Source organism: Diadema antillarum, unplaced genomic scaffold, assembly GCF_040938485.1.
Source record: "Diadema antillarum isolate AM-2024a unplaced genomic scaffold, OU_Dant_1.0 seq00000222_RagTag, whole genome shotgun sequence".
Taxonomy (NCBI): domain Eukaryota; kingdom Metazoa; phylum Echinodermata; class Echinoidea; order Diadematoida; family Diadematidae; genus Diadema; species Diadema antillarum.
In genome coordinates, this window is record NW_027271276.1 from 319,645 (window position 1) to 335,900 (window position 16,256).

A 16,256-nucleotide genomic window follows, 5' to 3' on the forward strand; every position below is an offset into this window, starting at 1 on the left:
AGAGAAAAAAAGCTCTTCGTGGAGAACTCACACTGATGTGTTATTTCATGAAAACAAAATCTTAAAGGTAATGAATAACGGATTTGTATTTTCTACATCTAGGACAATTCATGTACAAACTTACCAACAATTACATTCTCTCCCATTTGTGTTTAAGTCCAGGCTCACTAAAAATAGATCTGTTCATCTTTATCCTACCCGGCAATCCAACTCATTTCAATCGCCATTAACTAGGGCTATGTTTGTTAAATCTATATTTTCTTTTACAGGCCCCAAATTTTGGAATTCTCTCGATAATAGTTTATGACACAAGTTCTATTAAGTTTAAACACATTTACATTCATACTGAAGAAGTTGTTCATAAATTCCTATATAGCGGAATGAGTTACATTTTAGTTAGCCGTAATTTTGAGCTCTTTTTCTTACTCTTCATAGTCTTTTTTTTTTTGGGGGGGGGTTGTTTTATCTATTCCCTTTCTGTATTTACCTCGGTGATCCATTGCATCTTGTGCCTTGCGTGTGCTGGTATAATAAACCCTTCATCTCTTCTCCCTTTTGGCCTTTTTCCCCCCTCCCTTTTCCTGTCTTCATGTCTCTTTCTATTTCTCCTTTCAAAATAAGTTCCTCTTTTTCCTTCACTGTGTTTTTTTCTCTCTCTCTCTCTTTCTCTTTCTCTTTAACAAGAGAGAACACTGTGTTTTTTTGTTTGTCTGTCTGTTTGTTTGTTTGTTTGTTCGTATAGGTCTGATGTGTTGTGCACTTTGTCCACGGAAGACTGCAAAATGAACTTAGCTTTACAGCATGTCTCCTCCATTTCCTGCTACTTTAATTTTAATTCAATTTCATTTGCTTTTGTGATGCGTAGTATAGTTCACTTCACTAATTTTTCTTTGTAACTACATTGTATTGATATTGTGTTATTTTGTGTATGAAAATGTTCCTTGTTTGAAATGAAATAAACGAAATGAAATTAAATAAAATGAAATGAAATGAAATGAAATGAAATGGATTTAAGAAATAATCAGCCCGTTTCCATTGATAATAATACCATAATACAACACTCACCCGATAGCGTTTCCTTCCAGATTTTTGCCCCATTCATATATGGCGAATTTCATTGCTGACCTCGGGAATATGTGGGATCACTAATTTGCATGGATCATACATTAAAAAAAAAGCTACCTGAAATAATCTATAAATATAATTGGTCACGACCGATTTGCACTGACACTCGCAATATGTTGAACTTCACTGCTTGAAGAAGGTATTATATGCCTATATTATAATCATGGTCCATATGCCGGAGTTCATTTTTTTTTTTAACTAAACAATTGTTCAAGTAGGCCCTACTGTCTTTCAACAGGGCCTGGCAAGATTTGATAGAACCAGGGAGGTGATTCTCTCACCTCCCTGATAGAGTCAAATTCCCAAAATGACTCTTGGTCCTTCGACAAGAATTAACCCTTTTCGGGACACGTTGAAAATACTATTTCCTGGGTCATAGGTTCTAATGTGCGTGAAATTTATGCACATTATTTGACACAGTCAGAAATCGGTAAAGTACGTAGCAGAGCCGAAGCCAGCTTGGACGAAAATTCCCGCCGTTAAGACCAACAATAATGAGACCAACAACAAAAGTACCCTTGGGTGTTTCCGGTGGAAACGTGTCGCTACTTTCCGCATGACTTGGTACACCACCACCTGTTGTACTATTTTTATTTTCTTTATTTCCCTTTATTCTACTGGTACGTGTTCCTCAGCTCGCGTGCACACTACAGGCACGGCTGTACGGCAATACTGAGTTTTGCAATCGCTTTTCGGTTACGCACATTCGACTTGGCCATTGGATCGATCACAGCTATTATTCGTATTCACACCTGACCACTTTACTTGTGTATGGACTCGGGTTCAGAAGGCCCAGTCCAAGTTGGGTTGTTAACTACGAACTTCAACATTAGATTGAGCTTTTTTCAAGTAGCAAGGAAATATTGAGCGCAACAATGTCTCGACAGTTATCTAAAGATGTCGCTGACATCGAGGTAAGTAATTTTGTTCAGCATTGAGTTGGTTCAGATGATCGCAAGCCAAATTTCATTTTGTAAACAAAGTAGCCCCTACCAAAACGTGGACGAGTTTATGATGCTGAGCTGTCCACTACATACAACTGACAGGATTCGTCACTACTAGCACACTGGGCTACTGTCCATCGACCGAAGCACCGGCCAACGGATCGAAGTGTAACTTGTTGTTAGACGGAACAATCTCTTCGGCTGTAGTTGTGCGAAGGAGTTTTATACCATTTTTTTTTAAACTGATCTTTCGGTCATGTAATAATATATGTATCAGTGAAATGATATGAGTTGTGCGGCATAGTAAGGTAGTAAGTAGCAGTAGAGTCTAGCGCGAGTAGATCAATTAATGACAATGCCCCAGTTCTGAGAAGTGTGTTTGTGAATGGCCTGTGAGGAGGGGAGTGTGACGTAAGCAAGGCCAGGAGAGCTGACTGAGAGCGCTTCATCCATTGTCACCACATCAGTGCGATCTACTCCTATACTACCAATAAAGTTAGTACAGTTAATCCTTGAAATCCAAACTTACATGTTACAATGAGAAAGTGTAGGCCTACCGGTACATTGATTTCGAAGGTTTGTTTATTCAGGATATACATCCAATAGCAACACAGCTGAAGATTTGATCAGAATTTCTACCGGTACTATTAAACAGTTACATTTCATTTAGAATAGGATTTTTTAATTGTATGGTCTACTTGTAATTTATACAGTAGGATCTAATGTTAGTTAAGAGGCTGACAGTGGTAGAATCTAGTTTTCTGTTTGTTTAATTTAATATGAATTTCATTTTCAATTCAATACTTACATACAATGTACATAGGAGACGGCAATCCATTCCAGCCCCCTCCCCTTTTCCGCATTTAGGAACCATGCACAGCTTACGAATTCAATTTGACATTATCTCTTACTTTAATTAGTCTTGTTGCTTAGCAATGTTGAGATACAAAGTTCTGGGGTGGTATCCTGAAATCCTTCCTAGGAAGAAATTTCTTCCTATAAGTCAAGATTTTTTCCTAAGTAGTCTGAAAATCTTCTTAAGTTTTCCTTCGTCTGTTCCTATGTTTGTTTGTTTTGTTTTTTTCTAAACTTTGGAAGAAATTTAGGAAGGGGGTGGGATTATGCAAATTTCTGACTTAGGAAGAAGTTGGTATTCCGGAATGCACTTAGGAAAGAATTTTAGGAAGATATTTAGGAAAGCTCCTCCCCTGTCCTATTGAAGTATGTTAAGATGAAATAGCAAGCTGCGAACATCATGATAGGTGCATATGTCATTCACTGCGCGCAACATACTGTGATGCACAAATTTTAAAGGACAAGTTCACCTTCATTAACATAAGGATTGAGAGAATGTAGCATTATTAGTAGAACACATCATTGAAAGTTTGAGGAGAATCGGACAATCCGTTCAAAAGTTATGAATTTTTGAAGTTTTTGCGCAGTCACCGCTGGATGAGAAGACTACTGCCGTGTATGATGTAACATGCGTACAACAACATAAGAAAAATATAAGGAGAATTTCACAAAATTTCATCTTTTGAAAAAAGTACACATTCCCTTGACTCGTTACTGACATATGTTATGGGTAATATTATTCCCATTGACTTAAGAAAGAGGCAAGTCAAGTGCTCTTTTATTATGCGAAAAAAAGTGAAAATATGTTGAATTTTCTTTACATTTTCTTTATACTGTTGTACTCATATGACATCACGAGCCTTGGTAGTCTCCTCATCCAGCGGTTCCAACACAAAAATTTTTTAAATTCATAACTTTTGCATCGATTGTCCAATTTTCCTCAAACTTTCACTGATGTGTTCTACTAATATTGCTGCATTCTCTCAATCCTTATGTTTCTGAAGGTGAACTTGTCCTTTAATAGACATGGGAAAGGGAACATGCCCCATACGTCATCAGAAATATGCGATTTTCATTGGTTGGTTCCTTATACGGCATTTCGTAGTGGCTTAAGAAGGGTATGGGCGGGGATAAGGATGGCCTAATTTGCATTAGGAGTTCCTAGGAAGAAATTTCAGAATACCAATTCTGTCTTTCCTAGGCACTTCCTAAGTTTCTGACTTAGGAAGAAACTTAGGAAGATTTTCAGAATACCACCCTTGTACTTTAGATCTGTGTGTTGGATGATTTGTCAAATTCAAAGGTGTAGTCACAACACTAGTTTTTGTTGCACTACCTTGCAGTCAGCTAGCAGTTTTCAAGGTGTTTGTTTGTAGTCTATTGATAGAATTATGGTATCTTCATAGATGCCAAGTTAAAAAAATTTTTAGGAGTGAGATTTTCAAGACTCAGCATCTCGGCACGCGTGCATGTGCTTGAGGGAGGGAGTGAAGCAACTGAGCGAGGGGAGGGGGGTGTTCGCCCTCCCATGGTTGGGAGCTTTTTTCAATTTTTAGCTCTTACTGGTGCAAGCTGGTGCATACTTAAGAGACTATTTTTTACTTATTTTGAAAGACAAAAGGGAAATATGCCTTCAATTGCAACTCTCACTTTAATCCTTTTAGCTATGCTCCCAATGCGTGAGGAAAATGGGTGTCATGCGTGAGATCGTGAGACAGACCATAAATGCTTGAGTCTCACTCACAATGCGTGAGACTTGGTAGCTCTGTATCTTGCACATAGTGAAATTTTACTTAAATTGTCTTAAGACCCATGGCACAATCTTCATTTCATTGCCTTTTATCAGTACCGGTAGCGTAAATGATATCCTAAACTAAATGGGATGAAACAAATATCAAGCAGATCTCCAACTTCTGAACACTAATAATAGTGCTATTAATGTATATGTCCCTCAATAGTTTTATTTCTTGGCAGAGGCCATATTACTGCTAAAGGAAACCCAAACCCAAAGAGAAGTGTGGATTAGAGTGAAAGCAGCAGCATTAGTAGAACATATCAGTGAAAGTTTGAGGATACAAAAATTATGAATTTTAAAAGTTTTGGTATTGGAACCACTGGATGAGCAGACTACTAGAGATTATGACATAGTGGTAATGTGTGGACAACAGTGTAAAGAAAATATAAAGGGAATTCCACAAAAATTCATTTTTCATGAAAATTGCACATTCCATCAACTTGATACATGTTAAGGGCAACAGTAATTCCCCCTGCTTTTTAGAAGCGGATAATCAAGTGCTGTATCATTATGCTAGAAAGGTGAATTTTTGTGAATTTTCTTTTAGATATTTTCACACATATGTCAGTCTAGTAGTCTCCTCATCCAGCGGTTCCAACCCCAAAACTTGAAAAATTCATAACTTTTGCATCGATTGTCTGATTTTCCTCAAACTCTTCGCTGATGTGTTCTCAAATACTAATGTTGCTGCTTTCACTCAATCCACATTGCTCCTTGGATTTGGGTTCCCTTTGAGAGATTGTCCCCCCGGGCAATAGTTGTAACAATGTCCTTGAAGCAGTCAATATTTGGAAATTGTTCACAGAATGTTCTGATCTCACATTGCAGCTTCCCCAAAGGTGTCAATATAAAGCATTACTAATAGTATTTTGGCTTTGAATGCTGGTAACAATTATTGTCAAACTCATAATTCAATGGAATTCAAATGCCATTAGATTAGAACTAGGGTCCACTCTTTGTTTTATTTGGATGCATGTTTAAGTGAAATTTGCCTCTGTGTTGAATTGATTGTTGGGGTTTGATGCAGCCAAATCAGTTTTTCTCTTTCACCCTATTTTTTTACAGAACCTGCTTGCTCTGAATCCTGTAGTCCCATCCCATGCAAAACTAGTCACGACCAAAACAACAAAGCAGAACAGGAAATACTGGAAGAGGAACGGACCAAAGTCGTGTAATGTACGTGTAACAATTTCTTCTCTGTTGATACTCAAAGCTGTGAAGTGTGCTCAAGGACATGATTTTGCTGCAGAAATGACTATTTTGTCCACACTAAATTCACAACTCTGTGTGGCACATCAGAAAATGAGGAAAAAGAATGAAACTGGTTCAGTTCGTAACATCTCTACAAAATCAGAAAGTAATTCAATATTTGCCAGTTTTAGAGAGAAACAATAACATTGGTCTATTCAAAAATATGTTGCAAAGTAAAGAGTTGGTTGTAAATTTAGCAGTTAAAGGGGAAGGCTAGTAACTGATCAGTGGGAATCAGTGGAAATGCTGGGAGATGATTGTTCCAATCCTTATGGGATTCATTCAAGAGTTCATTGTATATCTATTGTTGTGTGAAAATGATTTGCTTCAGAATGGTCTCATATTCAAGTAATGTGCAGTTTAATGCTTCCAGGTTAGCGTCCCTGGTCAGTGACGGAGCATTAATCTGCACATTACTTGAATATGAGACCGTTCTGAAGCAAATCATTTTCACACAACAATAGATATACAATGAACTCTTGAATGAATCCCATAAGGATTGGAACAATCATTTCCCAGCATTTCCACTGATTCCCACTGATCAGTTACTAGCCTTCCCCTTTAAGAGGCTTTTCATGATTCTGCAACATAGACAAAAAAAAAACTATACAAGCCCAAAATGAAATGTAAATGTACATCCATGTATTTATTTTAAATACTGCTATATGAAATGTTTAAGGAGAACAGTTAGTAAGAAAACAACACAAGATGCAGCAACAAACCACAAATATTCGATATTTTTGAGTCAATAGCTGACATTTTCACATTCCCAAAATAGGAGCATCGTCACATCTCAAAGAGCCGATCTCCTCATTCTGTCGTTGTCATTGCATGTTCCACAGACCTGCGGGCAGCTTGATAACAACTTTGACGATGTGAAACACACCACTCTGAGTGAGAGGGCGGCTATGAGAGAGGCTGCCCGATGCCTCAAGTGTGCGGATGCCCCCTGCCAGAAGAGCTGCCCCACTCAGCTCGACATCAAGGCCTTCATAACCAGCATTGCTAACAGGGTATGATTCTCAATCCAATCCGTCATGGGGCTGATTTGTGCGGTATTTTAGATTCATAGATACTGATCTAGACTCTCTCTCTCTCTCTCAAAAAAAAAAAAAAAAAAAAAAAAGACGAAGAAGAAGAAGGACTGACACAGTTTTTCTTTAGGCTGCTTTTGTTTTAAGTAGGCCCTGTTTAATCATAGATCTGATTTTTTGCTATTGTTTTTAGTGACATTGTTTGATGCATGAATGTTGTTATTGTTGTCAGTGGTATTGATATCATCAACTTATGGTATACATTGATAGTGCAGTAGAAATTAACTTCATCTGAAATGCATGTCATAGAAGGAGAGCAGTTTTTTATGGTATAAAAGATGGGAATGAATTAATACAATTAATGTGCATATTTTGGATACATTAAATTTTGAACAAGATTCTTTACAGAAGACCTTATTGTTTAAATGCAAAATCACAAGCAAACTGAATTGACCCATAGCTAGAAGTTCATTGCACAAAAGACTCCAGTTTTACAGTTCTTCAGTATCCAGAGCCTCGTTTCTCCTCTCTCCTGCAGAACTACTACGGGGCATCCAAAGCCATCTTCTCAGACAATCCTCTGGGCCTGACCTGTGGAATGGTGTGCCCAACCAGTGACCTGTGTGTTGGCGGCTGCAACCTCTACGCCTCAGAGGAGGGCCCCATCAACATCGGCGGTCTACAGCAGTTTGCTACTGAGGTGAGAAATCAGAAAAAAGGGCTGCTGTTGATGGTTTGCTCCTTTCGTCGCTTCATAAATTTCTTTCATGTTGCATTGTTACTATACCAACAGCTTGAATTGTTTCTCTGATAACTATGATTATACTGGAAGCTCACATTTTTCCATCATTGTAATGAGTGCATTGATTCAAAGTTTATGACCAATCATGAAAAGATGGAATTTGGAACAGGAGTAATGTTACTGATTGACAAATTGCCCTACATCGACGTAAGGATTTTACGGAAGAATTTCATGAATTTGAATGATGAGGAGTAGTGTTGATTGCATTTATATGGAGATTTGAAAACTTGTCAAATCTGACATGCTTGTTTCTTTTATGTACGTGTTTGCTGGTTTCTTGAATTAATGTTTATTCCTAACTATTCCTATCAACTCTTCCAGTGATTACCATTGAGCCCTCACTCAAGTCAGTAGTGATGAATTCTGCTCCTTTTCCTACTGTCTGGCAGATTTTCAAGGAGATGAAGATACCACAGATACGCGACCCGGCAGCAGCCCCTCTCGACGATCTCCCCGACAGCTATCGCTCCAGGGTGGCCCTGATTGGATGCGGTCCAGCAAGCATCAGCTGCGCCACCTTCCTTGCCCGCATGGGTTACACCGACCTCACCGTCTTCGAAAAGGAGTCCTACATCGGAGGCCTCAGCTCCTCAGAGATTCCCCAGTTCCGGCTCCCCTACGAAGTGGTCAGCTTCGAAGTAGACCAGATGAAGGATCTTGGTGTAAAGGTAAGATTACTCATTGGTATTGAGGATGCAAGAGAACATCTAATTCACCCTGGTATGTACAAATGTATGTGATGCTCTTGCAAATAGTAGCTAAGAGGTATCTATGTAAACTTTTTTGTGTGCAATTTATATGGTTTTGTGTTGGCAGAATATCTACTTAAGTGTTTTTTTATCGTGTTAGTTGGTTTTTGTTAGTTTTCTTTTTTACAAAAAGGTTGAATATAAAGGCTACTATAGTTATTAAAACTTAAAAATATTTTGACAGTCATCTCTACATATGCACATGATGCGTAAGTTTATTTGATGATTTCTTTCTTTACTACACTTTTCTTCTCTGCCATATCCTTTTGACCACTTCCCCAATAAAAGGTGGAGCTGAATAAAGGTCTCGGCCTCAACGGGATGACACTGGATTCACTCAGGAGCTCCGGCTACGATGCTGTCTTTGTTGGAATTGGTCTGCCTGAGGCCAAGAGAGCCCCCATATTTCAAGAGCTCTCCGAAGAGCAAGGATTCTTCACCTCCAAAGACTTCCTGCCCAAAGTGTCGCTTGCCAGCAAACCAGGTCCGCTGCATTTTTACTCTTGATTTCTTTGATATTCATGTTTTTAATATGGTGTACAAATGTCACAATATTCACGTACATGTGTGTCGTCTAGGATGGTTTTTCATATTTATGCAAGTGGAGTGAGTGGGAGTTAAGGTAGGAAAAATTTTGTTTTGGGCCAACCTCCTTGCAGTTGATTCACCCGTGCATGATTTCTGTGCCAAACTACAGTCTGTAATTCCTGTAGATTCACCCAAGCTAATGTATCATTTGCTGCATATTAGGCATGCTATTTGTCTTCAGTCTTAGTACTGTACATTTCAAGAGTATGTTTGAATTGTATAGTTATTCCTAGGACATGATGTTTAGCTGTGACTTGTCTGTAAGAAGTGTGTGTCACCATAATCTTACTTTGGCTGTAAGGTCTGCTCCAGGATTTATTTCTCTAATAAGAAAATACTTGCATGAAAGATGATTGAGGTGTGGCATGTTAATGCATTGGTCATGTTCATTGTGCAGTATCATAGACGTGGAAAATAATGCACAACAACAACAAAAAAAAATATTCCCCTCCTTGACCAGGAATGTGTGCCTGTAAGAGTGCTCTTCCAAGTCTCCATGGCCATGTGATCGTCCTTGGGGCCGGTGACACTGCCTTTGATTGTGCAACCTCTGCCCTGCGGTGCGGAGCCAAGCGGGTGTTCATCGTCTTCCGTAAAGGCTTCACCACCATCAGAGCTGTTCCAGAGGAGGTAAGGAAAATGACTTGTTTCATGGCTTGTCAACATTTTCCTAACTTGTCTTTTAACTTACAGACCAATCTTCGCTAGACTTGTACTTAGTAAATGTCAAGGTCGAGTCTTCAAGCAGTAGCCTGTAACTTTTGGAAGCAAGGTATACACTGGGCATGTCAATTTACAAGTCATTTTAGTTCTTTGCAGTTTGAGAATCTTTTGTTCTCCTGTGACTTGTACTTGATGATTGATGATGCATATCATATTTGTGTAAAACTTTTTGTACGTATCAATACTGCAGCTAGTCAAAAGATCTCAAAGTTCTCAGGTCCCTTTCAAAACTTTTTCAATATTGCCAAACACAAAAGTGCCATTTGTTCGCAATCATCTCAGCATGTAAACCTTCTCAGAAATATTTTTGCTGTTCACTCTAGCATCAAATCAGTCCTGAAGGCATTCCACAGCTGAACGAAACTGTACACAAAAAGATCAAACACAATTCCCTCCTGTGTGCTGTACTAGACCTGTAGATTGACTTCCATATTCACAAATCTTGTATGCTTTTGGACGTAAGAGTTGGAGAGTGTATAGGGTGTTGTTACAAGTAGGTATTGTTTGTGTTCACTTACTGCTAATTCTGTTACCCAAATACCCGTAGCTTGTTACATGGATGGAAGTTCAGGCAAGGCCTTTGCAAGATGAAGATTACTCCCTGGGAATAGAGAGGAAGAATGTGGAAAGTAAAGTTCTGTTACAGAGTATTTAGGAATTGGATTACAATAGCATGGGAACTGTTGAATTGTATTGCCTTACACTGCAGAAATATGCTGATCGTGAATAGGCTGGTTCATCACAGAAATTAAAGTACTGTTAAAGTGGAAATTTTTGCGTATTTCGCGCAACTCGAAACTAGCGCGAAAATAAAAGCATGCAAATATTTTTACTTGCCATATCTTCCAGCAGTTGATGTCTTGATCCCATGGAACTTAAAACACACGAAACTCTTCTTGCCCTGCCAATCGCGAAAAATTTGTCTTGCGAAAATATCCACTTTTACGGTGATATGCAGATATCATTTTCCCTTCAAAGGAATAACTAAATACAGTAGATATCTTAGCTATGTATTTATACTCCTTACATTTCTTAACTTAGAATCCAGCCTACATGCATTTAGTTGGTGCTATGTCACACAAGTTTCACACAAACTTTCTGGTTGTCAGGCACAACCTTCGTAATAGAGGTGTTCATAAGATTTCAATCTGTTATCAACCAGTCTTCTTTCTCCCATGCTCACACGCTATTTTTTTTCTGATAACTGTTCCTGTTTCTGGATCATAGCATGTATTTTATGTATGCACAATGTATGTCACATGAATAGTCTGGATATTAAACATTTTTCGGTATTCATGCCAGAAAGATTCTGTGCAGAATGGTTTCATCAATGTGAGGTGTGCACTTCCTGTGTAGAAAAAAATACACAGACATGCTTTTCGTAATATTCATATCTTTTGTGTGTGTGTGTGTTTTTCAGCCATAGCAGCATTGTATCACATGACATTGCATGTGATCCAAATAGTGACTGTAGTCAAGGCAAAAGGTTGAGGGGATTTCCTCTTGACCATGTGTGCAAACTTTAGGATGCATTGTTGTCATAAAGGCAAACCGACACGCAATCAGAATAGAACAGAAATTACCAGATTACCAAAAAGCAGGATGGTACATAAGCACTTACTTGATTGCCCGGGGCAAGTAAAAATCAAAGTTGGGCAAGTGTTTTTGGAACAATGAGGAAAAAATGCTTGCCCGATTGGGCAAGCAAAATGTTTTGAAATCACCTTGATTTCCCCACACTTACATAAAGAAGTCCCAATGCAATCCAACACCAACACTCTATCAAACCAAGTTTGTTACTCCGCTCATGTGCTCTTTATTCAAATGATAGTATTCTATCAAGCCCTTGACTTTACAAGTGATTTTCTATACCATTTTCTAATGTCTTTAGACTTTCTTTTCTGGCAAGTAAAATTCATCTTAGGGCAAGTGTTCTGCAACAATTTGAAAATCTGCTTGCCCGACTGGGCAAGTGATATTTCAAAAAAAAAAAATGTTATGTAGCACCCTGCTCAGAGAAGACCAGTTATGTGTGTGAAAGTCTGAAAGTTGATATTCACAGGAATAATTTTCTCACTCATTTTTGATTAGCATTATCAACTGATGAAAATATTTCAAAAGGTATCCTGTACACCTCTATGGAAGAAAACTGTTGCACAAATCATCAATTGTGTGGGAGTGGTATAAGAAATGCATAGCAAATTTGTGATGCAATACAAAGAAAATTGTTCTCTGTTTTCTCAGCTCTTAAATGGTAGATGTATAACTCGTCCATATTGTCTGGTTCCTATCCAAAGAATTGTGTTTATTGTTAATGACTACATTGTATATCACATGTTCTAAGGATGATTGTACATGTACATGATGTACAGTTGAACCTCTCGTATCCGGACAAGTCGGGACCGGGTCTCATCCGGATAAGGGATTTGGCCGGATACGGGAGACTCAATGCTTTATACATGTACATATACATACACATGTACTGGTGTAGCCCATTGTAGTACCACATGTAGTAATGTGTATTCTGCAACCTTTTCATTGTTACACTCAGTAACAGAAAGCTACATTACCTAATACCGTACCGGGCCCAAGGTAAAAAGTGATAGCGCATTGCGATTGGGTTGCTCTCTTCCCCACACTCTCTCTCCCTCTCTCTTTTTGTGTGTGAACAATTTTTGAGTGTTAAATATCATTCGTTGCTCAGCCAATGACTCGAAACAATGCATGTCTATCTAGTCATATCGACGGCTGTGTATGGACCTATATGTGGCAATGCGATATGAGAAGACTCGAGCGCATAATCTGTCCATGTTCTTGCGATGATTTGGGGATGTTTTGGGATGTTAAAATGTCTGAAGGTAAGCAATTTGGAAGGAAATTTGAAGTAATGTATGTTAATCATGTTGGAAGTAATATGTAATTCATGTGTGTTTGTGTAGGAGTTCTCAAGAGGTTAGGAATCCCCCTTTCCTCCCGTAATTATTTTTTTTTAAAAATCACGGCGAGATTGCGTCCGTATAAGAGAGATATCCGCATAAAGGGAGGCCGGATAAGAGAGGTTCAACTGTATGTCATTGACTTGTATTTTAATGCATTGTATTTCAGTGACTGTGTTTTCTTTATTGTTTATGAAGTTTTATGGATGGAAAATTGCCAACATTTCTAACACACACACACAGATAAATAAAGAATTATTTCTCACTCAATCACTTTAGTTCTCAGTTGTGAATTTAACCACTCAATATCGTTGTCTTGCAAGTCCCAATTTGCACAATATCATGCTGGTAAAATACACATGTTCAGGGTATATTTTATAGTATGTTTTCAGGTAGTTAGTCCCAAGTCTCATCATTAAGATATCTGAAAAATGTTTATTGTTTTTTGTTTTTTTGTTTTTTTACAGCCAAGGTATGCTACTTCAGGCTTAGATACCCAAATTAGATTTTGGACAGATTCCCTCAAGGTCAAAGGTTACTGAACTTTGGCTGAAAATATAACAAGTTTATACCCAGTATGAGTTATGTTCTGCCTCTGCCCCAAGAGATAGGCAATTAGAGGCAACACTGTGCTGTGAAAGAATATAAGCTTTGATTCCAGATAACACCCAATGCCTCAGTATGCATGTAATTGCACTGCACAGTGATATCTCATTTGCATACAATCACTGGAGATAGCAAGGTAGCCTGTCCACCACAGTCGGCTTTGTGGCCGTGGCATGTGGCACTGGCCTGGTAGGACATTAGTGTGTGTTGCAAAACAAATCTAGAAAAGCCACTGGATTGTTCCTAATGACTAAATTGCTACCACTGTTGCTCAGCTGTTTCTGCTACCAAATACATGTACCACCAACCACTATCATTAATTCTGTTATGAGGACTATATCTGATTTCATCAGTTATATGCTACCACTACTATTGCTACTACTATACAGTCATGTTAATTTACTAAAGTTCTACATATTTGAATTCTTCTCTTACCAGTTTTGACAGTTACTGGTATTGATGCAGTTTGTTATCATTGAGATAGCCTTTTCTACGTACTGTCATTAGTAGTACATATCTGCCCAATTACTAATGCTCCCACACTGTAACTATCCCCACTACCAGCTCCCTGACAAACCTCTGGAGTGTCTTTGGTATACCTGCACTTTACACTACACTCGTGCTCATGTTTCCTTTTCTATATTTGGCTGTTTAAAAAGAAAAAAAATGAAAGAAAATACCCCTGGGATCAGGAAGATCAATCAAAAGGTGTGAAAAAACTGAAAGTATTTATCGCATTTGCTTTTAATAGGGCAGAGGATGTATCCTAGAGAGTCATTTGAATGTGGAAAGACATACGGTACATTGCACGAACTCTTGTTGGGGAATTAGCTTGTTTTGAGTGTGTGTGTGGGGGGGGGGGGTGCCTGTAGAGGGGACTAATTGTGAGGTGTTGGCATGATTGTAAAAAGTGTTCTGTGTGTTTCTTTGTTGTTGTTGTTGTTGTTTTTTAGTGTGTTTTTTAGTTTTGTGACATTTGCTCCTGCGACAGTTATTGCTCCAATGAAATACCTGCATGCCAAGCCAAATAAAATTTCGACCCACAGACATAAACCCTTCAAACCCTTTTGAATCCTAATCCTCACATCAAACTAAACCTAATACCCATCACAACCTGATGCTAAGCTTGAGTCTTTTTTGAAGGAAAAAAGACAGGAGCAACTGTTGCTGGAGCAAATGTTGTGTCACCACTTTTCTAGCAGACACATAATTGACAGTGCGTCAAATTCTAGTGGTAGCACAAGCTTAGTGCCATGTCTGTGTTTGTAGTCATACCCCCAGTCAATATTTGAGTTCAATTTAACGTGAGGAGTGTGAAAAGAGTGTGATGTTTGAAGTGATAATAGAATAGAGTACACTGACTTGTTGGCATTGTCGGCTTTTCACACCTGAATTCATTGAATCAGACATAAATCCAACGTAGCATTTTTTTTCTTTTTCTGTTCTTTTGTGAAATTTTACTGGGGAAAAAAAATATAAAATTCATGTTTGAATTTTATTCATTGGATCTGCAAAGTCCAAACAAAGATGAACTTTGAAATCGTTTGAAATCATTGACAATTATTTGATTGTGCAGTATTGTATTTTGTACAGGTACGTGCATGTACATTATAAGTGTGTATGGACATATGCCAGGTTAGTGCCAGTTTTCAGACAAAAGCCTGATATTATGTAGGCCTCCCTTTATCCTCCCTTCATCCAGATCTCTCTATTATTAAAGTGGATTATGCGATCATAGTATTAAGATAAGGGATCATCATTCTTCCAATGACACTTTCTCAATTTTCTGAATTTTGATACTGAATTCCTACAGCAAGACCCTCAAAAGAAAGGGTGCAGGGATGTGCATTAGCTCACACTGGCACTGTAGTATATTTTGTAGCAAAAGTGCAAAAATTGAAATTCTGGATCATATAGTTAGGCTCAGAATGGTAAGTCATCTTTAAAATTCATGAGTCGTGTATTACATGCCCACTCCTAACAGTGATTACAAACACTTGGCTATTAAAAATTGAAACTAACTCTGAGTACAATGAATGTATAATATACTGGTTGTTTTAAATGTCGAAGTATACCCCCATCCTTTCTTCTTCTTTTTTATATTAGACTTTATTTTTCATTCACCCCTATTTACTTGCGTTGAATTGTGGTACAAGTTGCTCCATCAGCTCTCATGCCATACAGCAGATACCAGACTTGGCCTTGTAACCAACGTGCGACAATACATGTAGATCTATCGAAACTTCCCATTTATCTGGAATACACAGGATGTTGATTCACGTTTCAGTTGGACAGAATACACGTAGTCGAGGGGAAAAAAATAGTGACCTTGGTGTAAAATCAGAATAGTGACCTATCACATAACAGCTACTGGACTGGCATTGTATTCCCATCCACACACCAAAGCCTCACTCAGGCATTGCATAAAGCATATGGTTGTGTTTAGTTGTCTAATTGAATACAGTACGGTACCTTGGTACTTTGCAATAGCTCAATGCTAGACATGTTCTGGAATATGGACATTTGTAAGAAGCTTATGTGCACATTTCCAAAATGACCTCTCTATTTTTCCCCCAATAGGTAAGGCACTTCACTCATTTCCAGAGTGGGGAAATACATTTAAGCTTGCCCCACATAACAATTTATGGAATCCATGATGAAACAAAGAATAAAAGAATAAATTTGTTAGTAGACCAGGTGACCAGAAAGGTCGGTCATTTAACACACAGTTTGGGAAGAATTCATTTCATTATGTATATGTTTTAACAAATTTGTTCTGTTCTTATTGCAAAAATACTAGGCTTTAATGATCACTTTGTTTTTGTCAGGTTGATGTGCTGGCAAACAC

At 38.2% G+C, this 16,256-nt stretch overlaps 1 protein-coding gene across 1 annotated transcript in view; it reads left to right on the forward strand.

Moving 5' to 3' along the window:
- The first annotated feature begins 1,848 nt into the window (after positions 1–1,848).
- The window catches only part of LOC139729167 (dihydropyrimidine dehydrogenase [NADP(+)]-like), a 28,426-nt gene continuing 14,018 nt past the window's right edge, over positions 1,849–16,256 (forward strand). The window contains exons 1-7 of the mRNA XM_071640097.1: positions 1,849–2,039; positions 5,785–5,895; positions 6,813–6,983; positions 7,543–7,704; positions 8,196–8,474; positions 8,844–9,039; positions 9,604–9,773. Coding sequence (XP_071496198.1) covers positions 2,001–2,039; positions 5,785–5,895; positions 6,813–6,983; positions 7,543–7,704; positions 8,196–8,474; positions 8,844–9,039; positions 9,604–9,773 — 1,128 coding nt within the window. The 5' untranslated portion in view covers positions 1,849–2,000. The remainder of the gene's footprint in view (positions 2,040–5,784; positions 5,896–6,812; positions 6,984–7,542; positions 7,705–8,195; positions 8,475–8,843; positions 9,040–9,603; positions 9,774–16,256) is intronic.